The 27,500-nt window shown below is 45.2% G+C and overlaps 1 protein-coding gene across 1 annotated transcript in view; it reads right to left on the bottom strand.

The window, feature by feature from the left end:
• LOC143283444 (potassium voltage-gated channel subfamily KQT member 1-like) overlaps window positions 1-27,500 on the bottom strand; it is a 103,535-nt gene that overhangs the window by 6,638 nt on the left and 69,397 nt on the right. Inside the window, exons 5-10 of the mRNA XM_076589681.1 lie at window positions 23,719-23,847; window positions 20,261-20,371; window positions 18,137-18,232; window positions 15,514-15,748; window positions 4,494-4,617; window positions 3,363-3,438 (exon numbers count right to left, since the gene is read on the bottom strand). Coding sequence (XP_076445796.1) covers window positions 3,363-3,438; window positions 4,494-4,617; window positions 15,514-15,748; window positions 18,137-18,232; window positions 20,261-20,371; window positions 23,719-23,847 — 771 coding nt within the window. The remainder of the gene's footprint in view (window positions 1-3,362; window positions 3,439-4,493; window positions 4,618-15,513; window positions 15,749-18,136; window positions 18,233-20,260; window positions 20,372-23,718; window positions 23,848-27,500) is intronic.

Raw genomic sequence — 27,500 nt, 5'->3', positions numbered from 1 at the left:
TTATCCGCGAACCTGCTGCTCTTAATGTTCGGTGGTAAGGATTGGCCATATTTTCTACACATCGCTGAGGGAATCCCCAGCTATTCTTAGCCACTGTCTGTTCTGTGTTTATACCACAAGGGAATTTTGTACTCTAAATTGACTGGCGGTGAAAGGATTAAAACGTAAGACAAACGCAAAAAAAAGTGAGTGTTTATATGTGTAACAATAACTGTAAGAATGTCTTTCTTTCTTTTTTTTTCTTTTTGCTGCACAATACTGGAAGTACAAAACATGTCTTTCAATCTCGCGGTTGTGGATATTAACGCTGAAAAACAACAACAACGCAATACTATACACCGAAATACAGAGAGAGGGGGAGAGAGAGAGAGAGAGAGAGAGAGAGAGAGAGAGAGAGAGAGAGAGAGAGAGAGAGAGAGAGAGGACAAGAGAAACGAAGAGGAGAGACAGACAGACAGGATATAAAAGGCGCGAGTACGCGTGCCCTCGCTCACCCCCCCCACCCCCACACCCCCGAACCCCCACCCCTCCTCAATAAAGAACATAAAACCGAAAACGCTATTTTACAAGAAGCTATAAAAACGTTTTTTGACAGCAGAAAACTGTGTTGGACCAATAAACCATTAATATTCATCAGATAAAACCATACAACGTGTACTGACAGTACAAACACAAAAGATTAATCTACCAAACAGGTAGACAGACAGACAGGCAAATCAGAAGGCAGGCAGACAGACAGACAGATAAACAGGCAAATCAGAAGGCAGGCAGACAGACAGGCAGGCAGGCAGGTAGATAAGCCGGCACACAGGCAAGAGTGGTTAAGTGAATAGTCGAATGAATGGGTTGGATGGAGAGATAAAAGGAAAAAGAAAAAAAAAACAAGAGAGGCAAGGCCTTCAAGACTCGCTTGTGATAAATTAAGTCCCTTAGCATTAATTACAGAGTAATTTCCCTTTTTTACTATCTGCACCAAAACGTTTGCAAAATAAATAAAAATTCCATGCTTAGCAAAAGAAGTTCCTGTTTGAAGAAAAAATTATAATGACTCCTCTTGTTGTTGTGTCAGAATAGGAGGTCAAAGTGCCAAGTTTAGAGAATACAAAAAATATAAATATAACAGTAAATGCAGTTTGCATATAATTAGGCTTCTTTTTATATATTTTTTTGTACCCATCCCAGAGGTGCAATATTGTTTTAAACAAGATGACTGGAAAGAACTGAATTTTTCCTATTTTTATGCCAAATTTGGTGTCAACTGAAAGTATTTGCAGAGAAAATGTCAATGTTAAAGTTTACCACGGACACACACACACACGGACACACACACACACACACACAGACAACCGAACACCGGGTTAAAACATAGACTCACTTTGTTTACACAAATGCATCAAAAAAGCAAAAGGAAGAGATGAATGCACACGACAGAGGGAAAGAATGAACTCCCTGCCTGCAACAGCAGCAGTGGAAGCTCCCCCCTCAGTGCCATTCAAGAGGGAGCTCAACAAAATCCCAGCTTAACCCTTTCACCGCCATGGTCGCATTTCGGCACCAGCTAGGTAAAGCACCCATGTCACTGAAATGCAACCAGATGATGAGCCTTTTGTGCATTAACCTAATGCTCTTAATTTTCAGTGGTATGATTGGCCATTTTTTTTCTACACATCACAGGGGAATCCCCAGCTATTCTTTGACACCATCTTTTCTGTGGTTCCTGCACAAGGTTAACTCACTCAGTACGGCCAGTCCTCTCTTCTCCTCTACACAGACCCCTCGGATGTCCAGTGGGTGTCTGAATGACCCAACCTTTAGCTTCCGTCGTCAGAATTGTGGTATTCTTTGTCAACATTCACCTCTTCAGTATAAGAGCCTTCCGCTTGCAATATTTTGATGATGGTTACTGGGGTGAAACGCTGTTAACGTCTTTTCTTTCGCCGTTCTTATGGAGAGAGTTAATTTGCACACTAAACTGACTGGCGGTGAAAGGGTTAAGACCCCTCCCCCCAACTTGCCCCGCTGTAAATGAAAGATGGGGTTGTGCCGGTCCAGGTCTTGACCTGGGGGTCGCTACGATTACCGGATAAACCTGTCCAGATACCAAGGTTAGGCTAGTTGGGTCCCTCCCCTCGTCCCCTCCCTCCCCAAAATCCACCCCCCCCCCAGACCCCCCTCCCCCCTTTTTTTTTTTTTTTTTGCCTGCCGCAACACGCTGCCCCGAGGCTGAACTCAGGGGTGTTCGGGATGGGGTGCTGAGGCTGCTTTAGACCCTCTCCTATCCTTTTGTTGTCCCCAAACAGACCTATTTTTTTGACTCACTTGTGTAAACAATGTGAGTCATGTTTTAACCTGGTGTTCGGTTGTCTGTGTGTGTGTGTGTGTGTGCGTGTGCGTGTGTGTGTGTGTGTGGTAAACTTTAACATTGACATTTTCTCTGCAAATACTTTGTCAGTTGACACCAAATTTGGCATAAAAATAGGAAAAATTCAGTTCTTTCCAGTCATCTTGTTTAAAACAATATTGCACCTCTGGGATGGGCACAAAAACATTTTAAATGAAGCCTAATTATATGCAAACTGCATTTCCTGTTATATTTATATTTTTTTGTATTCTCTAAACTTGGCACTTTGACTCTGATATTCTGACCCAACAACAAGAGTAGTCATTATTATCATTTTATGTTCAAACAGGAACTTCTTTTGCTAAGCATGGAAGTTTTATTTATTTTGCAAACGTTTTGGTGCAGATAGTAAAAAAAAAGGGAAATTACTCTGTAATTAATGCTAGGGGACTTAATTTGCTTTAAACTGATCTTTCTCATCTTAACTCACTCAGTACGGCCAGTCCTCTCTTCTCCTCTACACAGACCCCTCGGATGTCCAGTGGGTGTCTGAATGACCCAACCTTTAGCTTCCGTCGTCAGAACTGTGGTATTCTTTGTCAACATTCACCTCTTCAGTTTAAGAGCGTTCCGCCTGTAATATTTTGATGATGGTAATTGGGGTGAAACGCTGTTAACGTCGTCTCTTTCGCCGTTCGTATGGAGAGAGTTAAACATTACATTTTGAAATTATACTCAATACATAAAAAGCTTGGATTTTTTTAATTATTTTTTTTAGTGTATCACAAGTGAGTCTTGAAGGCCTTGCCTCTCTTGTTTATTATGTTTTATCATATGCCTCTGCGCACACAGGTCAAAAATAGTCAATGATGACGGCTGACCTTCCAAACTGAAGATTGAAAACATGAAGGGATGACCATCATGAAGTGATGGATGAACGAGCGAACGAACGAACAAACGAACAAGCGAATGGATGAAGGGCCAAACGAATGCTAGCTGCACATGGTTACAGAGATCCAACCTGGAACCGTCTTCTGGACACGAAGTACTTGATCTTTCTGATGACCCGGATTGCCGTCTTGTGGGCCTCCGTCAATCTGTAATCAACAGAACAATCATCTCTTGGTTAAACGGACAAGAGTGCAAGGAGTCACACACGCACGCACGCACACACACACTGACTGACACACACACACACACACTATACCTACAAACGCACGCGAGTATGACCAACTATTCTTACATTATTATACATTATTATAGGCACAGAGACCAGCACTAAGCACACCTCACACACACACACACAATAATAATGATAATAATAATAATTTCCAAAAATTAATGTGCACGCATGCACACATTTTTGTCTCCCTATCTCTCACGAGCACACACAAGAAACACACACACAAGACACAAGACACACACGCACGCACACACACACACACACACCCCGAACGGCCTTGAGTGACTGGAGTCCGCTCACAGCCTCCATAGCACTCACTGTTGAACACGAGGGCGTCGCGTTATGTCGGTGAACAGAGAAAGACAGTACAGAAACAACAGAATGCTAACTCACGCCATACAACAGAGCAATAAGCTCAAAGCCATGATGCCAAATATCATCCCCACTGGCCCGACCCAACTCCAGTGACCCGGAGGCTCAAAGGCTGCATTGTATTGTATTGTATTGTATTGTATTTCTCTTTTTGCCACAAAAGATTTCTCTGTGTAAAATTCGGGCTGCTCTCCCCAGGGAGAGCGCGTCGCTAGACTACAGCGCCACCCTTCTTTTTTTTTGTTTTTGTTGTTGTATTTTGTCCTGCATGCAGTTTAATTTGTTTTTCCTATCAAAGTGGATTTTTCTAAAGAATTTTACCAGGAACAACCCTTTTGTTAGTGTGGGTTCTTTTACGTGCGCTAAGTGTATGCTGCACACAGGACCTCAGTTTATCGTCTCATCCGAATGACCAGCGTCCAGACCACCACTCAAGGTCTAGGGGAGAGGGGGAGAAAATATCGGTGGCTGAGCCGTGATTCGAACCAGCGCGCCCAGATTCTCTCGCTTCCTTGGCGAAGGGTGGCGCTGCAGTGTAGCGACGCGCTCTCCCTGGGGAGAGCAGCCCGAATTTTACAGCACCCAGCCAGCACTCACTGCACGATCTTCTCCATGGCTTCCTCCCCTTCGTAGTCGGTGTCGTCGTTGTAGTTGTCGTTGCCGCCACACGAGATGCTGGGCCGCTGGCTGTCCCGGCGTAAAATTCGGGGCGTCAGGGGGCCTGCCCACATGGTCAGAAATGACACTGTGGTGATGGCAAGATGGGGAGGAAATCATGGAGGAGGAAGACTTGAAAAACTGACAGCAAAAACAAAACAACGGTATGACGTATCACACTTCAGCATCCTAAACTGAGCTCCTGGTATTTTGGCTGCTAAACTGCGACACTGCCCAAAACAACAAGAATGCCACTACTACTGCGACTACTACTATTACTACTACTACGGAATTTAGGATGCTGAAGAGGGACATTACCCGTAGTGAAGACGGGAAGAAGTTTCAGTTTCAGTTTCTCAAGGAGGCGTCACTGCATCTGGACAAATCCAGGTACACTGCACATCTGCTAGGCAGATGCCTGACAGCAGCATAACCCACACGCTCTTGTCAGGCCTTGAGTGCATGTTCATGTTTCACTGACTGTGTACCTATCAGAGTGGATTTCTTTTTTACCTAATCCAGTTTTTCCAGAGGACTTTATTTGCTTATTTATCATCATTGTTGTCTTATTTATTTATTTATTTATTTATTATTATTATATTTTATTATTATTTTCATTACTACTACCTTTAAAAAAAATATATTATTTATTTTTTTTTTTTTTTTTTTTTTTCTCAAGGCCTGACTAAGCGCGTTGGGTTACGCTGCTGGTCAGGCATCTGCTTGGCAGATGTGGTGTAGCGTATATGGATTTGTCCGAACGCAGTGACGCCGCCTTGAGCTACTGAAACTGAAACTGAAACCAGAGGACAACACTCTCGTTGCCATGCGTTATCTTTTCCCTGTGCGCCAAGTGCGTGCTGCACACGGGACCTCGGGTTTATCGTCTCATCCGAAGGACAAGACGCTCAGCGTGATCTTCCCGCCTGAGCCAAACTTTGGAGAAGGGGCGACCGTAGTACAGCGGGATTCGAACCCACACCCTCACAGACTCTGTATTGGCAGCTGAGCGTCTTAGAAGAACAAGGAGGAGGAGGAGAAAGAAAGAAAAAGAACAAGTACAAATAGTAGTTGTAGTAGTAGTAGTGGCAGAAGTAGTAGTAGCAGCAGTAGTAGTAGTAGCAGTAGTAGTAGTAGCAGCAGCAGTAGCAGCAGCAGCAGTCGTAGTAGTAGCAGCAGCAGTAGCAGTAGTAGTAGTAGTAGCAGCAGTAGTAGTAGTAGCAGCAGCAGTAGCAGCAGCAGTAGTAGTAGCAGCAGCAGCAGCAGCAGCAGCAGTAGTAGTAGTAGCAGCAGCAGTAGCAGTAGTAGTAATAGTAGTAGTGGTAGAAGAACACCAACAACAACGTCCACGACAAGGGCGACGTAACAAATGAAGTCAGGACAACCTTCAGACAGCATGCTGGTTGACCACAGCGGACAGACAGAGGAAAACGAGACGCTATGGCCGCGCGTCAAGTTCTGACAGGCTTGCCAAGATCATTCTTCAGAGAGAACAGCACGGGGGGGGGGGGGGGGGGGGACACAACAGAAACGAGGTAGACAACGAAAAGAAGTTGGCAGACAACATCACTGAGTGGACAGAGAGAAGCTTTTTCCGAAACTCAGGCCCTGTCCCAGGACCGCCTGAAATGGAGAATGTTGGTGATACGTTCAGCAGTGCAGCGCCCCCCCATGACCACACCAGGTTTGGGGACCAGTGACATTGATGACATGATGATAATCAGAGAAATTAAAAACAACAACAACAACAGTAAGCTGGGTATGCCAATTACAATTTGTCTTCAAGAACACCATGATAATCATTTCATACAGTCAGTGATGTCATTTGTATACTGTGCTATTTGTTTCTTTATCTATGTTATTTGCATTCTATTAAAAATAAAATAAAATAAAATAAAATAAAAACGGCTTTAACATTTGAATATTCATTCATGCATGCAGCTATTTTAAATGCAAATTCATCTGTTTATGGCAAATTTTCCCAAAGACACCCCCCCCCCCCGCCTCTCTCTCTCCTCTCTCTCTCCCTGTGCACATTTGCTCGATGCCTTTCTGCGATTGTACGTCTTTTGGGCTAGCGTTTGCTTACATATATGCATGTGCTGTGTATCAGTGTAATTGATAGGGCGCGTGCATACACGCCGACACTTGCACAAAAAAAAAAAAAAAAAAAAAAAAACCGTGGCGAAAGAACAACAATACACGACAGAGATGGATGACTCCAGCGAAAGCTGCTTCTCACATTTTTGTGTGTGTGTGTGTATGTGCGCGTTTTTTTTTTTTTTTTAAAGCAGAGTGGAAAAACACGCACACGCACGCATACACACGCACGCGCGCAGACGCTCATGTACACACGCGCGCGCGCACACACAAACACACTTTTATATTACCCTTTCCCGACCCTCAATTCCCCCATTTCTCTCCCCCCACCCTTTTTTTTTTTTTTTTTTTTTTTTGTATTTTCGTCTTTTTTTTCTGAGGGCAGGATGTAAAAAAGCTGTATAAGCTTAATCTTTTACTCTCAATAAAGATCATGTTGATTTGACACACATGCACACGCTCACACACACGCGTACACGCACACGCACACACACAGCTAGAGCTGCGGCAATGTTATGTTTGTAAACACTGTGGCCAGGTACAGACACTGTGTGACCACGGCGTCAGCTGTGCCCTGCTATGTTATTTCACGAGACAGTGACTGAATGGAAGTGTAGTATGAAAACAATGTGTATGCGTGTGTGTGTGTGTGTGTGTGTGCGCACGTGCACGTGCGCGTGTGGGTGAAGAACGTTCAGCGTGGGACCAAGAGAGAGAACTCAGAACTCGAAACGTTTTTCTATTCAAGGATTAAGATTTCAGGCATGGCTCATTCTTCCAATCTGTCCGTGCAGAGAGAGAGAGAGAGAGAGACAGAGAGAGAGAGACTATGCGCACGCAGGTGTGTGTGTGTGTATGCGTGCGTATAATATATGCGTGCGCGCGTGCATGCTTGTGTGTGTGCGTGTGCGCCGCGCGCATGTGTATGTGTGCAGGTGTGTGTGTGTGTGTGTGTGTGTGTGTGTGTGTGTGTGTGTGTGTGTGTGTGTGTGTGTGTGTGTGTGTGTCGTTCCGATTATCTCCTGAAATTTAAAGTCAAAGAATGCTTTGTCATACGCTGGATACGTCCAATACATTTATACACCGGAACTATCCATGCGCTTTGTGTGTGTGTGTGTGTGTGTGTGTGTGTGTGTGTGTGTGTGTGTGTGTGTGTTTAGTCACTGTGTATGTAACATTGATGTAATGTGTTATGTAAACATTTAAGTGTTTTTGTAAAGCACCTAGAGCAGATTTCTGGATAATGCGCTATATGAGTATCCATTATTATTATCATCATTATTTAACCCATATATGCCCGATTCTTATTTTGGGGGGTTACATGGTCGTTAATGATGGGTATAATGCCAGCAGTGAAGACTGATTGTCTGTTTAAAAAAATATCTGATGATTTTTTTGTTTTTGAAATGATCAAAGTAGTGCCCATATAGGGACGCTAGGCACGAGAGGCTACAGGATTTTGTGCGACATCACCAAACTGGTTCAGCACAGAACATGTAGAATACAACAATTCAATGAACCACATATCCAGCTTAACAAGATCGCGACTTCTTTTACGGTTCAGTTTTCTCAACGAGGCGTTACTGCAGTCAGATAAAGCCATACACGCTCCACCACAACTGCTAGGCAGATGCCTGACAGCATGCAGCATAACCCAACACCCTAGTCAGGCCTTGAGCGTATGCATATATTTTAGCTGCAGCTGTTCAGAAGAGGCAGGCCAGAAAGTCACGGGCAAACAAGCTCCCTGACAATGATATGCCGGTCATTTGTCTGCCCCAACTGTCAGCGAACATTTCGTGCACACATTGGACTATTCAGTCATCTGCGCATTCACAGATAGATTCATGAGCATCCTCTCCCCCCACCCCACCACCACCCTCCCCCCATCCCCCAGCTGGATGACAACGATGGTCATCATCGATCTCGATGGACACACCACCACCACTGCAGTGAGATAAATCCATACACGCTCCACCACAACTGCTAGACAGATGCCTGACAGCAGCATAACCCAACACCCTAGTCAGGCCTTGAGCGTATGCATATATTTTAGTGTATCAATCACTGGATTTCTTCCACAAAATTCGTACGGAGGACAGCAGATACGTTGCCATGTTTGTTTGTTTGCTAACGCTTAGCAGAATGAAACCATGCCAATGTTATGGTTTACGCATACCCAGATTCAAACACTCCACTGCTCGGCGCCGTTCTGTCTCGGTCTCTGGACCTTGCATTTGGAATGAACTTCCTCTTTCGCTTCGTCAGGTCTCCGCACTCAGCTCTTTCAAGTCTGGCCTTAAAACCCACCTCTTCCCAAAATAGCCTCCCTTCCCTGCGGTTTCTTCAGTTTTAAAGTTATGCATGCGTGTGAATGACTGGTGTGAAAGCGCTTAGATTTGTCTCTGCACAAGATTCAGTACTATATAAATATTATTATTATGATTATTATTATTAGTGTATTGTAAGATGAAGTAGAAACATAATGAAAGGGAGCTATGTCCACGCGCATTGTCATGGACACAGAATTTACAAACTCCACAAGGTAACATTCACAATGCGACAACTGTTACACTCCAGCATAGACAGACACACAAAAAAAGAAACCTTAGTAAACAGCTATGCTCAGTGCAATTATAGTTTTAAATGAATTGAAGAATAACAGAGCATAGACAGAAAAACCATTTCAATACAATAACATGAAAGAATTACATAAATGGGATTCATAATCATAATAGTGAAATGAAGAATAGGATACAATAGTTCAGCCCCCTGCCCACCCCATCTCACACACACACACACACACACACACACACAGAATGCGGAAAATATGTAAACTAGCAAATATAATAACCAAAAAAAAACTGACAGAAAAGTAAAAAGGAAAAGAAACACAGAGAGAGAGAGAGAGAGAGAGAGAGAGAGAGAGAGAGAGAGACAGACAGACAGACAGACAGAGAGGGGGGAGAGAGGGGGAGAGAGATTACAGGGCCAAAACACGTCAGGCGGGATCATTCTCGTAAGACAACTGTCACGCAAACATCAACAAATCAACACCCTTCAGTAAGGAGAGAAGAGAAACACCTCGCGCGCGCGCGCGCGCGCGTGTGTGTGTGTGTTTGCGTGCGTCCGCACGTGTGTGTGAGTGTTTGTGCATGAGAGTGAGTGTGTGTGTGTGTGTCTTTTTATGCGTTTGTCATCGCGCGCGCGCGCGTGTGTGAGGTGCGTGCGTGTGTGTGCGAACTCGCGTGTGTGTGCGAACTCGCGTGTGTGTGAGTGTGAGTGTGTGTGTGTGAGAGAGAGAGAGAGAGAGAGAGAGAGAGAGAGAGAGAGAGAGAGAGAGAGAGAGAGAGAGAGAGAGAGAGAGAGAGAATGTATGTGCGAACGCGTGTGCGTGTGTGTGCGAGTGTGTGTGTGCGTGCGTGGTATAGCATGATGTCATCTCTTCTTGCTGCTGAAGAGCCCTTGAACCAAAAGCCACACTGGGCAACCCCCCTTCTCTCTCTCTCTCCCCCCCCCCCCCTCTTTCACACCTCCCTCCTGTCTAATTTAGTCTCTCCCTCTCTCTATGCCCATATCCATCACACTCTGTATACCCCCCCCTCCTCCTCAATCCCCCCCACACACTCTCTCTCCCTCTCTCTGTGTCTGTATTGGAGGTGGAGAGAGAGGGTAAAAATCTTTAATGGAGGGAAGGGGGCCGTCGGGAAGGAGGGAGGTTTTGTTTTCTGTTTTTTTTACACCCCCGACCGTGTTTTTTGGTGGTTGTTTTTTTCTATGTGGCTTCCCTCATTGCAATGCATCTTCAGACCAAAGGCAGAATTTCGATATATAAAAAAAAACTAAATAAAAATTAATTAATTAATCAAAAGTGCACACACATGTACTAGCTTATGTATAACTTTTTCTGGTAAAGAATTTGTCTTGTTCTTTCCTCGAACTTTTTTTCTTTCTCTCTCTCTCCTCCTCTGCAGGCACGCGCGCACACACATACACGCGCGTGCGCGCTCACAACCGTACGAGCACATGCATACAGAATGCCACACATGCACGTATTCACACACATACACACACAAACACACACACACACTGTTGATGTGCGCACCAGACAAAAATAAAATAAAAACAAAAACAAAAAAAACGAGAGAGAGAGAGAGAGAGAGAGAGAGAGAGAGAGAGAGAGAGAGAGAAACAAACAAACAAACAAACCAGAAAATTGGACAGGAAATTCAGAAAAAAAATTTACAGGAGAGGGAGACACACACACACACACACACACACACACACACACACACACACACACACACACACACAGAAAGAGAGACAGACAGACACACACACACACACACACACACACACACTGTTGATGTACGCACCAGGCGAAAAAAATCAAAAACAAGCAAAAAAACAAAAACAAAAAAAAGACCAAAAAGAAGGAAAAGAAAAGACACACACACACACACACACACACGGACACACACACAGACAGACAGAAACAGAGAGAATCTGAATATACAGGGGGAAAAACACGTCAGCTCTAATAACGTTCAGGACAAAAATGTCACGCAAAAAGCAACTGTTTTGTTGTTGTTGTTGTTGTTGTTATTGTTGTTGTTCGTTTGCTGTTCGAGAAAAAAAGTTCAGTTTCAGTAGCTCAAGGAGGCGTCAATGCGTTCGGACAAATCCATATACGCTACACCACATCTGCCAAGCAGATGCCTGACCAGCAGCATAACCCAACGCGCTTAGTCAGGCCTTGAAAAAAATAAAATAAAAGGGTGAATAAATTATAGATAAATAAATAAATAAATATATGAAAGCACAGCCAAATCCACATAAACGTACATGAGGCCCAACACACACACACACACACACACCTTACCCCGCACCCCCTCTCCCTCCCCCGCACCCCCCTCCACACACTCATTTCTAGGCAACAGCATCATCTTATCTTTTCTTCATCATTTCCAGCAACAGCAGTGTCGTCATCCTGTCACCATGACCACTGTCAAAGAAATCAACTCGCCAAAACCTTCGCGAAGCACACAGCGTAATGATAATCAATCAACCTATTTCTTCGTGAAATCAACTCGTCAAAACCTTCGCGAAGCACGCACGCAGCGCAATGATAATCAACCAACCTATTTCTTCGTCCTGTTAACGGCTAATTTCAGCAACTGGGCCTGTGTGACCCAAAATACATACATACGTTCGTGCTCTGGTCATTATGAAGGACGAGGAATAATAATGGATCATAGTGTTTGCTTTGCCCACCCCCTCATCCACAATCCACACACACACACACACAGACTGAGGCAAGGCCTCATACCACCACCAATAACCACTGGGGCTGGTTGCTATGGAGGCCGAGTACGTGATCTCTTTTGAAGACACAAAGGTACAGCACTGTCTACCACTACAGTCACACTACTCTGAAGGCACGTTTAGTTTCTGTTGAAGATATTGCTCTGGGAATTATATATATATATATATATATATATAGAGAGAGAGAGAGAGAGAGAGAGAGACAGAGAGAGAGAGATGCATACACATATTTTCACACACACACACACATATATATATAAAGAATCCGTTCATATATGAATGAACTGACACACAAATTCACACGCCAGCGTGCGCACGCCCGCACACACACACACACACACACACACACACACACACAGTGAGTTCGTTCATGCACTCACACGTTTCGTTTTGTTTTGTTTTGTTTTTAAACATTTACTCCCCCCACAAACACCAGCATACTAACTAAATACGAGTCGTATATATTTAAAAAAAAAAAAAACCCACAAAATAAACAATAACGCTGTGTAGTACAGCAAAGAACATCACCAACGGCGAAAACACAATCGCACTTGTAAAAAAACAAACAACGAAACTGTTCCGTTAACTCACTCTCAGTACGCCCAGTCCTCTCTTCTCCTCTACACAGACCCCTCGGATGTCCAGTGGGTGTCTCAATGACCCAACCTTTAGCTTCCGTCGTCGGAACTGTGGTATTCTTTGTCAACATTCACCTCTTCAGTATAAGAGCGTTCCGCTTGCAATATTTTTGATGATGGTAATTGGGGTGAAACGCTGTTAACGTCGTCTCTTTCGCCGTTCGTATGGAGAGAGTTAAATTAAGGGATCAGGGTGAAAACTGCATCCACCGTCACTGCAATGCTGCTTTGCTTTCACAATGCAACCTGGCCAACACGTCTGTGCAGCCGAGTGAAAAACAACGACGAATGATTTATCGGTGTACTTCTGCACAGGACTGAACTCCAATCACAACTTCAGTTCAACAAGGTCAACCGAAACAGGCAATGAGAGAGAGGGAGGGAGGGAGGGAGGGAGGGAGGGAAGGAGGGAGAGAGAGAGAGAGGGACAGGGAGGGAGGGGAGGGAGGGAGGGAAGGAGGGAGAGAGAGAGAGAGAGAGAGAGAGGAAGGGAGGGAGGGAGGGAGGGAGAGGCAGAGGGAGGGAGGGAGGGAGGGAAGGAGGGAGAGAGAGAGAGGGAGGGAGAGAGAGGGAGAGGGAGGGAGGGAGGGAGAGAGGGAGGGAGAGAGAGAGAGAGAGGGAGGGAGAGAGAGAGAGAGAGAGAGGGGGGGAGGGAGGGAGAGAGAGGGAGAGGGAGGGAGGGAGGGAGAGAGAGGGAGAGGGAGAGAGGGAGGGAGGGAAGGAGGGAGGGAGAGAGAGAGGGAGGGAGGGAAGGAGGGAGAGAGAGAGAGAGAGAGGAAGGGAGGGAGAGAGAGAGAGAGAGGGAGGGAGGGAGAGAGAGAGGGAGGGAGACAGAAAGAGAAAGAGAGACAAACAGAGACAGAGACAGAGAGAGACAGACAGACAGACAGAGACAGATAGACAGAAAGAGAGAGAGAGAGAGCAAGGGAGGAGAGAGAGAGAGAGAGTGCGTGTGTGTGTGTGCCTGTCTGTCTGTCTGTCTGTCTGTCTCTCTCTCTCTGTCTCTCTGAGCCTTTGTGTCTCTCTGTTTCAGCACTTTCAGCTAAGTCGGTTTCTGGCCTCAGGGGGGAAAAAAAGCCATGTGAAGACACTTGTCAGATTGTTTGTTTATTCAAAACACCACAAGTAGTTGCGGTGACTTATGACACGATGCTGCTGCCCTCGTTTTTCACGTGCATGTGGCTGTGTGGCTTTTGTGTGCTGAACCTTTCGTCTGAGGACTGGCAGCTTCTGCGTCAATAAACTATCTCACTGTCTAACTGTCTGCCTACCTACCTCCTCTGCCTCGCACACACACACACACAACACACACACACACAACAAACAAACAAAAAAACAACCACCACACACATATATAACAGGAATACACACATACAACATACCATGTGTAGGACTTCGCAAAGACACTCCTCCCCCCCCCCCCTCCCCACTAAAAAAAAAAAAAAATGCATTCTTGTTTGATGTAATCTTTCTTTCCCAAATCATTCTAATTGTGCTCCAAAACCGTTCCTTCTTTTTTTTTCAACGTCTTCTATCTTCTATGTATGTTTGTTCGTCTCAGATAAAGTCGCAGCGCCCTCTCTCTCTCCCTTGAGCGATTACGCAGAGACACAAATACATTTTCAGATTCACATGCATTTATCACTTAGCCCCGCCACCCCCCCTCCCACCCCCCACGACCTCCCCGCCCCCACCCTTCCTTCTTCACAACCCCCCTCACCAACCCTCCCCCGCCTCCCTTACCTCCCTGCATACATGTTTTAACGTCTGTCACTTAAGGTTGAAAGACGTGAAGTTGAAGGCAAGACAGAAACACACACACACACACACATACAGAGTGAGAGAGAGAGAGAGACAAGACAGGAATGAGAAAGTCGTTAAAAGAGAAACACAATATTGCAATCTGACACAGATTAAGTTAATATAATACTTTTATATCATCATTACAATTATATACCCTATGTATCATAGATCACTATCAATATTACCATCATCATTATTATTATCACTGTTGTTGTCGTTGTTATTTTTGTTGTCATTTATGGCTTGGCTTCGCGAACGAAGATTTAGGGTGGGCTTTCAACATGTCTGATGCACCGAGTTTCGCGAGGCCAACCAATTATTATTTTAAAAAGATGTGTCACATCTTTATTCCATATTCATAATCATATGCAATATATATCATCATCATCATTACTATTATGATTATAATTATCATCATGTTTATAATCATTACCGGTAAAGTCCTATTTTAGCACCCTAAACTCGGGAACCTATTTTACCGGCAATTTTTGTGCATGTATGAAACAATTAATTACCATCAGTAGATGTTGTGACCCATTTCAGTGGATTTCGACTCTTATTTTGTACATTAATTTACTCAATTTCGATACGGGTTCAGTCACTAAACTAACGTGCCACCACCACCTTGCTTTTTTTCCCGTTTTTGGTCCCACAAACCATGAAAATGTAACCAATGGGTGAAATTATCATCATCATGATTATACCATCTCATTACTACTACTACTACTACTACTACCATCATTACAAAAATGTAACCAATGGGTGAAATCATCATCATCATGATTACACCTTTCCCATTACTACTACTACTACTACTATCATTACAAAAATGTAACCAATAGGTGAAATCATCATCATCATGATTATACCACCCCCATTATCATCATCACTACTACTACTATCATTACAAAAATGTAACCAATGGGTGAAATTATCATCATCATGATTATACCATCCCCATTATCATCATCACTACTACTACTACTACTACTATCATTACAAAAATGTAACCAATAGGTGAAATCATCATCATCATGATTACACCATCCCCATATCATCATCACTACTACTACTACTATCATTACAAAACTCACCTCCCCCTTTCTCGTCGGCGTAGGTGATGGAGCTGACGGACTCCCGGTACACGCTGTGGTTGGGCATGGAGCTACTGGAGTCCAGGCGGGACAGACGCCTCTTGCGCAGGGTGAGGGAGGCGCGGCGCGCCATCTTGGTGAACACCGTCTCCTCGTTGCACGGGTCGTGCACGTGGATCTTCCACGTCGCCTCCGACTTGGACCCCGGGGCCGCCGCGTGACAGCGCCACAGGCACTGGGTGGATGATAATAGTGATGATGAGGAGGAGGAGGATAATAGTGATGATGATGATGATAATAGTGATTATGATGATAATTATGATGATGATAATAGTGATTATGATGATGATGATGATAATGATGATAATAATTATGATGATGATGATGATAATAGTGATGATAATGATGATGATGATAATAGTGATGATGATAATTATGATGATGATAATAGTGATGATGACGGTAATGATTATGATGATGATAGTGATGATGATAATAGTGATGATGATAATTATGATGATAATAGTGATGATGACGGTAATAATTATGATGATGATAGTGATGATGATGATAATAGTGATGATGATGATAGTGATGATGATGATAATAGTGATGATGATAATAGTGATGATGATGATAATAGTGATGATGATGATAGTGATGATGATGATGATAATTATGATGATGATAATAGTGATGATGATGATAATTATGATGATGATAATAGTGATGATGATGATGATAATTATGATGATGATGATAATAGTGATGATGATGATGATGATAATTATGATGATGATAATAGTGATGATGATAATAATGGTGATGATGATGATGACGACGAGGTAAGGAAACTGTTTCGCTAGTCTGCCATTCGTCAAAGACAAAACAAAAACAAAAACAAAAAAAAGAGAGAAAAGATAATACACGCGAAAATGATATGAAAAAGCAAACCGGGCTGTACCCACATTTCTTCCCCACCACTCCTCTGTCACTGTGAACGTCCACGCCTTGTGAACGCTCTTCATTCCATCTGGAGGGGGGGGGGGACTCATGGGCATTGTCAAATAAAACCAACATATCAAAAGGTGGCCAACAAGACGTCTCCTCTCCAGCCTCACCTGAACCAGAGGGCCAACAAGACCCCTCTCGACGGGCGCAATAGCCGAGTGGTTAAGGCGTTGGACAGTCAATCTGAGGGTCCCGGGTTCGAATCACGGTGACGGCGCCTGGTGGGTAAAGGGTGGAGATTTTTACGATCTCCCAGGTCAACATATGTGCAGACCTGCTTAGTGCCTGAACCCCCTTCGTGTGTATATGCAAGCAGAAGATCAAATACGCACGTTAAAGATCCTGTAATCCATGTCAGCGTTCGGTGGGTTATGGAAACAAAAACATACCCAGCATGCACACCCCCGAAAACGGAGTATGGCTGCCTACATGGCGGGGTAAAAACGGTCATACACGTAAAAGCCCACTCGTGTGCATACGAGTGAACGCAGAAGAAGAAGACCCATCTCTCCAGCCTCACCTGAACCAGATGGCCAACAAGACGTCTCTCTCTCCAGCCTTACCTGAACCAGAGGGCCAAGACGTCTATCTCCAGCCTCACCTGAACCAGATGGCCAACAAGACGTCTCTCTCTCCAGCCTTACCTGAACCAGAGGGCCAAGACGTCTCTCTCCAGCCTTACCTGAATCAGAGGGCCAACAAGACATCTCTCTCTCCAGCCTTACCTGAATCAGAGGGCCAACAAGACGTCTCTCTCTCCAGCCTTACCTGAATCAGAGGGCCAACAAGACGTCTCTCTCTCCAGCCTCACCTGAATCAGAGGGCCAACAAGACGTCTCTCTCTCCAGCCTTACCTGAATCAGAGGGCCAACAAGACGTCTCTCTCTCCAGCTTCACCTGAACCAGAGGGCCAACAAGACGTCTCTCTCCAGCCTCACCTGAACCAGAGGGCCAACAAGACGTCTCTCTCTCCAGCCTCACCTGAACCAGAGGGCCAACAAGACGTCTCTCTCTCCAACCTTACCTGAACCAGAGGGCCAACAAGACGTCTCTCTCTCCAGCTTCACCTGAACCAGAGGGCCAACAAGACGTCTCTCTCTCCAGCCTTACCTGAATCAGAGGGCCAACAAGACGTCTCTCTCTCCAGCCTTACCTGAATCAGAGGGCCAACAAGACGTCTCTCTCTCCAGCCTTACCTGAATCAGAGGGCCAACAAGACGTCTCTCTCTCCAGCTTCACCTGAACCAGAGGGCCAACAAGACGTCTCTCTCTCCAGCCTTACCTGAATCAGAGGGCCAACAAGACCCCTCTCTCCAGCTTCACCTGAACCAGAGGGCCAACAAGACGTCTCTCTCCAGCCTCACCTGAACCAGAGGGCCAACAAGACGTCTCTCTCCAGCCTCACCTGAACCAGAGGGCCAACAAGACCCCTCTCTCCAGCCTCACCTGAACCAGAGGGCCAACAAGACGTCCCTCTCTCCAGCCTTACCTGAACCAGAGGGCCAACAAGACCCCTCTCTCCAGCCTCACCTGAACCAGAGGGCCAACAAGACCCCTCTCTCCAACCTCACCTGAACCAGAGGGCCAACAAGACGTCTCTCTCCAGCCTTACCTGAATCAGAGTGGCGGCTGCCGGAATCTGTCGGTTGAAGTGCTTCTGTCGCTGTTTCTGTTGGACCTTCAAGGCGAACCCCGACCCCAAAATACCCTGCAACAGACAACATTCTCTGTGCTTTTATCACGCATCCAGCATCGAAAGAAAAATCCATCTTTGTGCATTAACTTGGAATGAGTATCGACCTTGCGTAGAATCACTACCGGGATGTTTTGTTATGATGCCGACACTGAAACCCAAATTATCAGAAAAAAAAAGATGATAAAAAAGAAAAGCGAGTTTGAAAAGAAAGATGAATGTTGTATTTGGATAGTCAGATGGTATGTGGATGGTCACATCCTTATAATGTTTTATTTAATGATGTGTGTTTATATTTCTATTTTAAAACCCTATTATACAAAAAAAAAAAAATCCAAAAGACATTAGAAATAAAAAATCAACAGACATACACACAAACAAAAACAGACCGAAAGAGTCAGAGAACAAACAAACAACGGCACACAGAAACAGGGAGGAAAAACAGACTGACGCACAGGACAAACAAGTTGTAGTTTTCAGTTGCAGTAGCTCAAGGAGGCGTCAATGCGTTCGGACAAATCCATATACGCTACACCACATCTGCCAAGCAGATACCTGACCAGCAGCGTAACCCAACGCGCTTTGTCAGGCCTTGAGGGGAAAAAAAGAAAAAAAAGGGGTGAATAAATAATAGAATAATACATAAAAACAATCACTACTACCACTACTAATATGTATAAGGCGCAAAAACTTGATGAAGTCAACTATAAGGGTACATAAATAAATAAATAATTATAATTTTTTTAAAAGTAGTAGTAATAATATTAATAATAATAATAATAATAATAAATAAATAATAATTATAATATAAAAAAGTAGTAATCATAATAAATAATAATAACAATGACAAACAAACATCCAAAGACATACAGGAACAGGAAAACAGACAGAAGTACTCAGGGGACAAACAAACAGACAAACAAACAAACAGGGACAAACAGAGACAGAGAGGAAGACAGAGAGACGAACGCAGGCACACACACAGACATACACTAACACACACAGAGACACACACACACACACACACACACACAAAACACACACACACTCACACACACACAGAGACACACACAAAACACACACACAAACACACACACACATATACACATACACACACACACACAGAAGAAAAACAGAAAGACGAACACCAAGGACAAACCAACCAACCAACTAACAACAGCACACAAAACACACACACAGAAGAAAAACAGACAGTTTCAGTTTTCAGTTTCACTTTCTCAAGGAGGCGTCACTGCGTTCGGACAAATCCATACACGCTACACCACATCTGTTGAGCAGATGCCTGACCAGCAGCATAACCCAACGCGCTTAGTCAGGCCTTGAGTACATGCTTACATATATTTGTGGACCTATGAAAGTGGATTTCATTTTACGTAATTTCGCCAGAGGACAACACTCTCGTTGCCATGGGTTCTTTTTCAGTGCGCCAAGTGCGTGCTGCACACGGGACCTCGGTTTATCGTCTCATCCGAAAGACCAGACGCTCAGTTTGATTTTCCAGTCAAACTTAGGAGAAAGGGCGAGAGCGGGATTCGAACCCACACCCTCACGGACTCTGTATTGGCAGCTGAGCGTCTTAACCATTCTGCCACCTTCCTCCTAACAGACAGACGAACACCAAGGACAAACCAACCAACCAACTAACAATAGCACACAAAACACACACACACACACACACACACACACGCACACGCACACACACACACAGAAGAAAAACCAGACAGACGAACACCAAGGACAAACAAGACCAGACAAACCAACAACAGCACACAAAACACACACACACACACAGACGAACACCAAGGACAAACAAGACCAAACCAACCAACAACAGCACACAAAACACACACACACACACACACACAAAGAGAGAGAGAGAGAGAGAGAGAGAGAGAGAGAGAGAGAGAGAGACACACACACACACACACAGAGAAAAATGACAGACAGACGAACACCAAAGACAAACCAAACCAGACAAACTAAACCAACCCAACAACAGCACACACACACACCACAACTCACAGCGGGGAGGGCGAAGAAAGAGATGGCGAAGACAGCGAAACAGGAAGCCACTATCTTGCCCATCCACGTCTGGGGCACCTTGTCCCCGTACCCAATTGTCATCACAGTGATCTGCACACAACACACACACCGCACCTGGGGAGAAGCGCGTATGGGCGGGCCTGTCCACACTCTTCGACGCCAAGAAATTGGACTACACTGGCAGGCAGTATAGAGAAAAATAAAAGAGAGAGAAAACGGCTCACGCGCAAGTAACCCGATGGTGGAGTTAGGTTTTGAGGGCTGGAAGCCCAATATTTCTCTCACTTTGACAGAACTCGTGGGATTGTGAGAAATCGTGGTCGCTCTCTTCCTATGTTTTCTCTCAGTTGTGAGAAATCGCGGAGGGGGTGCCCACAATGTGTGAGAAATCGTGGGGGGGTGCCCGCAATGTGTGAGAAATCATGTGGGGGGTGCCCACAATGTGTGAGAAATCATGGAGGGGGGTGCCCACAGTGTGTGAGAAATCATGGGGGGGTGCCCACAGTGTGTGAGAAATCATGGGGGGTGCCCACAATGTGTGAGAAATCATGGGGGGGATGTGCCCACAATGTGTGAGAAATCGTGGGGGGTGCCCACAATGTGTGATAAATCGGGGGGGGGGGGGGTGCCCACAGTGTGTGAGAAATCATGGGGGGTGCCCACAATGTGTGAGAAATCATGGGGGGGGGGGGGGGGGGTGTGCCCACAGTGTGTGAGAAATCATGGGGGGTGCCCACAGTGTGTGAGAAATCGTGGGGGTGTGCCCACAGTGTGTGAGAAATCATGGGGGGTGCCCACAGTGTGTGAGAAATCGTGGGGGGGTGCCCACAGTGTGTGAGAAATCGTGGGGGGTGCCCACAATGTGTGAGAAATCGTGGGGGGTGCCCACAATGTGTGAGAAATCATGGGGGGGTGCCCACAGTGTGTGAGAAATCATGGAGGGGGGTGCCCACGGTGTGTGAGAAATCGTGGGGGGTGCCCACAATGTGTGAGAAATCGTGGGGGGGGGGTGCCCACAATGTGTGAGAAATCGTGGGGGGTGCCCACAATGTGTGAGAAATCGTGGGGGGTGCCCACAATGTGTGAGAAATCGTGGGGGGTGCCCACAATGTGTGAAAAATCATGGGGGGTGCCCACAATGTGTGAGAAATCATGGGGGGTGCCCAAACTGTGTGAGAAATCATGGAGGGGGGTGCCCACAGTGTGCGAAAAATCGTGGGGGGGGTGGGTGCCCACAATGTGTGAGAAATCGTGGGGGGGGGTGCCCACAATGTGTGAGAAATCGTGGGGGGGGGGGGATGTGCCCACAATGTGTGAGAAATCGTGGGGGGTGCCCACAATGTGTGAGAAATCATGGAGGGGGGTGCCCACAATGTGTGAGAAATCATGGGGGGTGCCCACAATGTGTGAAAAATCGTGGGGGGTGCCCACAATGTGTGAGAAATCGTGGGGGGGTGCCCACACTGTGTGAGAAATCATGGAGGGGGGTGCCCACAGTTTGTGAGAAATCGCGGGGGGTGTGCCCACAGTGTGTGAGAAATCATGGAGGGGGGTGCCGACAGTGTGTGAGAAATCGCGGTGTGTGTGCCCACAATGTGTGAGAAATCGTGGGGGGTGCCCACAATGTGTGAGAAATCGTGGGCAGTGCCCCTTATTTTCATCAAAAATATTTCCTTTATCATCGGAATTGGTTGCTTGTCTTTTCCCCAATGCAAATCTGAGAGAAAAACGAGAGAGAGAGAGAGAAAGACATTGCCACGAGAAGTTCAAGAAGCACACACTGCTCGTCAACCTGGTCGACAGAGGGGAAGCGGGGTGACTTTTCTAACTTTTTTTTAAATTAACTACGTTTACGTTGAGCCAACCACATAATGGGGGAACAAACACACATGTAGTGACCATTTCCTAACATGGTGGAGACTTTTCCCGATCTCCCACCAGGTCAACAGAATGCAGACCTGCTAGTGCCTGAACCCCTCGTCGAGATAAATACGCACGTTAAAGATCCTGTAATGTAAGTCAGCGTTCGGTGGGTTATGTTGTATACTTAAAGTAAAACTTGGGTATATTCGTGTGTTTCGTTTGTACTACTTTTTGCTTACTTTTGTTAAGAAGTTATGTTCACAATATTATGAATATCTTTATGTGCAGACCTGCTAGTGCCTGAACCTCTTTCGTGTGTATACGCACGCAGAAGATCAAATACGCACGTTAAAGATCCTGTAATCCATGTTAACGTTCGGTGGGTTTATGGAAACACGAACATACCAAGCATGCGCACCCCCGAAAACGAAGTGTGGCTGCCTACATGGCGGGGGTAAATAAACAAAACGGTCATACACGTAAAACATTACATGTCTGAGGGTGTATGTGTGCGTGCCTGATGTATTATGATCGAATGACACAGGAAACGAATGATGAGCGTCCAATGACAGCCGTCAGTCGGCTCTACCCAGGTGGGCAGCTTGTTGTGTAAATGACCCCGAGTTTGTAAAGCGGTTACAGCTTGGTCTCCGACCGAGGACAGGCGCTATGTAAGCATCCACATCGTTCATTCAGCAAAGCAGTACGACGAACCTGATCGTGTTTCCCGTGTGTTCAAAATGCAAGCGAGCAGCTGTTGGTGTGAATTCCGTGTGCACCCCTATCGTATTTCTCTGTGTAATTCTTCTGCTCCGTTTCGTTTCGTTCGATTTCGTTATGTTTTTTTCTTTAACTCATGGCGCACAGATCGACAAAAAGTCACCTACGAAATGGTCAGGCAATTCGAATTCTCACCAATTCCGGTGATCATGGGCAACACATTGAATAATCTCTGCTGGTGATCCTATCGTTCAATCGAGGGCGTGAACACGCCCAAACGTCTCTACAGCTGACACAATATCAACGATCCCCAACACCAAGGCTTGTACCTATGACACTGCTGTTGGTTTTTTGACGGACACGTCCACAGCAAAAAAAAAAAAAAAAAAAAAAAAAAAAAGCAAACCAAAAAACGTACATGGATGATATCCGTGGAACTACACACAGGCAGAATCATTATACTGCGTTCTAAAATGACACATGTGCATGTTGTATAGTTCTGTAATTATACATTTTCCTCTCTTCTCTTTCTTTCTCGACCACACACTAAAAGGCATCGTTTTGTATTCATAATCGACAGAAGCGCGCGGACGCTTCTCTCTGTGTGTGTGTGTGTGTGTGTGTGTGTTTGCGAGCGCGCGCGCCCGTGTGTGTGTCTGTGCTCGCTCACGCGCGTACGTGCGCATTGAAAATACGGGACTAAAGGAACAGATGGAGAGAGAGAGAGAGAGAGAGAGAGAGAGAGAGACAGAGAGAGAGAGAGACAGAAAGAGAAAGAGAGAGAGACAGAGAGAGAGACAGAGAGAGACAGAGAGAGAGAGAGAGAGAGAGAGAGAGACAGAAAGCATACTGACCACGCCCCACCACAGAGCATCTGCATAGCTGGCAAAGTCTTTCCTCTCGTCCTCCCGCTCCGCCAGGTACACGAAGTAGGAGGAGAAAATAAGGCCCAGAAATCCTATGTACAGTGTAGTGATCAGCTCCTGAAACATCGTCATTATCATCACCATCACCACTGTCATCATCGTCGTCATCATCATCAACACAGTCACAAGTTCACACAGACAGAAGCAGGAGGAGAAATTAAGGCCCAGAAATCAGTGTACAGCTCAAACCATCGTCATCATCATCATCGTCGTCGTTCACATCATGATGTCATTGTCGCCATCGTCGTCACCACTGCCGTTATTGTCGTTCTCATAATGACATCATCATCCACAGCCGTCGTTGTCCGTCATTATCGATAATCATCATCGTTGTAGTCATCATGATCACCGTCGTCGTCGTCATCATCATCATCATTTCAATCAACATCATCATCATATCGTCACAATCATCACCATCACCCTGGTCATCTTCCTCATCGTCATCATCATCATCATTTCAGTCGCCACCATAATCAGCATATCGTCGTCATAATCATCATCATAACCATCGTCGTCATACCGTCGTCACCCGCTTCCTTGTCATCACCACCATCATTTCAGCCAACATCATCATCATCATATCGTCGTCATCCTCCTCCCCCTCGTCACCATCATCATCATCACAACTAACACGGGTCACACGCTCCAGCAATGCTGGGTGAGGAAAAGCCATGACCAAGACATGGCCCACCGCAGGGAAACACGGCAACACACACACACACACACACAAACTCACACAAAACAAAGGAATAAAAGCTATAAACAAGAAGAGAGAGAGAGAGAGAGAGAGAGAGAGAGAGAGAGAGAGAGAGAGAGAGAGAGAGAGAGAGGGAGGGAGAGAGAGATAAAAATGAGAGAAAGAACATAAAGAAAACTGGTGAAAATTTGATTAAAAATAAATGAAACAGAAAACAACCATCATGCAGCAATAACATTTTGCTACGCTCAGACTGGACATAGACAACCCCCCAGGCCCCACCCCGAACACACACACACACACACACACACACACACACACACACACACACACACACATATATATATATATATATATATATATATATATATATATATATATATATACACACATATATATGTATATATATATATATATATGTATATATATATATATATATATATACAGAGAGAGAGAGAGAGAGAGAGAGAGATACATATAAAGAAAGAAAGAAAAACAGAACGATAATGACAGAATGAGAACTGTATATAGAAGGTAAATAAATAAATAAATAAAATTAAAAAACCTAACTGAAAAATAAAACCGTGTAGAATCTACAAATTACAGAAAGAAAACAATGAAAGCCAGCAGAAAGACGAAGACAGATCAGCACTGAAGACAGTGACAACTGGAGACAGAGGGTCAACACTGACCCAACTGAAGACAGTGACAACTGGAGACAGAGGGTCAAACACTGACCCAACTGAAGACAGTGAGAACTGAAGACAGAGGGTCAACACTGACCCAACTGAAGACAGTGACAACTGGAGACAGACAGTCAAACACTGACCCAACTGAAGACAGTGACAACTGGAGACAGAGGGTCAAACACTGACCCAACTGAAGACAGTGACAACTGGAGACAGAGGGTCAAACACTGACCCAACTGAAGACAGTGACAACTGGAGACAGAGGGTCAAACACTGACCCAACTGGAGACAGTGACAACTGGAGACACAGGGTCAAACACTGACCCAACTGAAGACAGTGACAACTGGAGACAGAGGGTCAAACACTGACCCAACTGAAGACAGTGACAACTGGAGACAGAGGGTCAAACACTGACCCAACTGAAGACAGTGACAACTGGAGACAGAGGGTCAAACACTGACCCAACTGAAGACAGTGACAACTGGAGACAGAGGGTCAAACACTGACCCAACTGAAGACAGTGATAACTGGAGACAGAGGGTCAAACACTGACCCAACTGAAGACAGAGAGAACTGGAGACAGAGGGTCAAACACTGACCCAACTGAAGACAGAACTGGAGACAGAGGGTCAAACACTGACCCAACTGAAGACAGTGACAACTGGAGACAGAGGGTCAAACACTGACCCAACTGAAGACAGTGACAACTGGAGACAGAGGGTCAAACACTGACCCAACTGAAGACAGTGACAACTGGAGACAGAGGGTCAAACACTGACCCAACTGAAGACAGTGACAACTGGACACAGAGGGTCAAACACTGACCCAACTGAAGACAGTGACAACTGGACACAGAGGGTCAAACACTGACCCAACTGAAGACAGTGAAGATTACGATCGGCTTCGGATCCGCTCTGTTTAAGCATACCCAGATTCAAACACTCGACTGTTGACCGCCGTTCTATCTCTGTCTCTGGACCTTTCAAGTGGAATGAACTTCCTCTTTCGCTTCGTCAAGTCTCCATACTCAGCTCTTTTCAAGTCTGGCCTTAAATCCCACCTCTTCCCAAAATAGCCTCCTTTGCCTGCCTCTTCCTTGTCCTTAGTTTCTACAGTTTTAGAGTTATGCATGCGTGTGAATGACTGGTGCGAAAGCGCTTTCATTTGTCTCTGCACGAGATTCAGCACTATATAAATACCATTATCATTATTATTATAAAGACTACACACACGACAGAAAGAAACCCACCAAAAAGGAGGCACAACACGGACACTGTGTGTGTGCCTCCCGAACACTGTCATCATAACTGGCCATTTTACAATATAAAGTAATGAACAGATATATGAATAAATGTATTGAGACCCATCAACACACACACACACACGCACGCACGCACAAAATACACACGTACACAAACACGCACACACGCGCATGCACAAAAAACACACACACACACACGTGCACACACACACACACACACACGTACACAAACACACACACGCATAAACAAAACACACACACCCACGATAAACAGCGTGGACCACCCATGGCATTAAAGACCTCTTTGGAGCAAGAGGGACACCAACAAAAGGGAAAACAAAACAAGATACCGATATGCACGTGCGAGCACGCACGTCACTTTTTGACAGATCATATTTCATGTTTACTGCGGCCATGACATTTACAGGGGGGTGTGCGCGCACGCGCGCGCGCGCTCGCTCGCGAGTGTGCGCGTGCGTGTGTGTGTGTGTGTGTGTGTGTGGTTCTGCCTACGTGCATGCGCTAACGCGTGCGTTCCGTATACGTGTACGTGCCTACGTGTGTCGGTGTGTGTGTGTGTGTGTGTGTGTGTGTGTGTGTGTGTGTGTTTGGTGTGTGTGTGTGTTTGGTGTGTGTGTGTGTTTGGTGTGTGTGTGTGTTTGGTGTGTGTGTGTGTGTGTGAGTGTGTGTGTGTGTTCATTCGTGCGTGCTACCGTGTGTACATATACATAATTATGTCTGTGTGTGTGTGTGTGTGTGTGTGTGTGTGTGTGTGTGTGCTTACGAGTTTGTGTGCATTATGTGGTTATGTGTGTGCGCGCGCTCGGTCGTTTGTGTGTATGCGTAAGAAAACAAAAAAAAAAATTCTACCCAATAACTGGGAATTCTGCAGTTTTTTTTGTTGTTTTTTTTAAAGCCAATCTGTCCGTCAAATGACTGAGAATGTTGACACAGAAAGCCATCGTATTTGTTTTATTTTCACCATTGTTGTTTTTGATTACTACTGTTGGAAGTGAATTCGCATTTTTTTGTCACTGAAGCAAGTGCTGGGTTTGCTGAGCT

Source organism: Babylonia areolata, chromosome 6 (assembly GCF_041734735.1).
Source record: "Babylonia areolata isolate BAREFJ2019XMU chromosome 6, ASM4173473v1, whole genome shotgun sequence".
Classification (NCBI taxonomy): Eukaryota; Metazoa; Mollusca; class Gastropoda; order Neogastropoda; family Buccinidae; genus Babylonia; species Babylonia areolata.
This window is presented reverse-complemented; position numbering and strand designations above follow the sequence as displayed.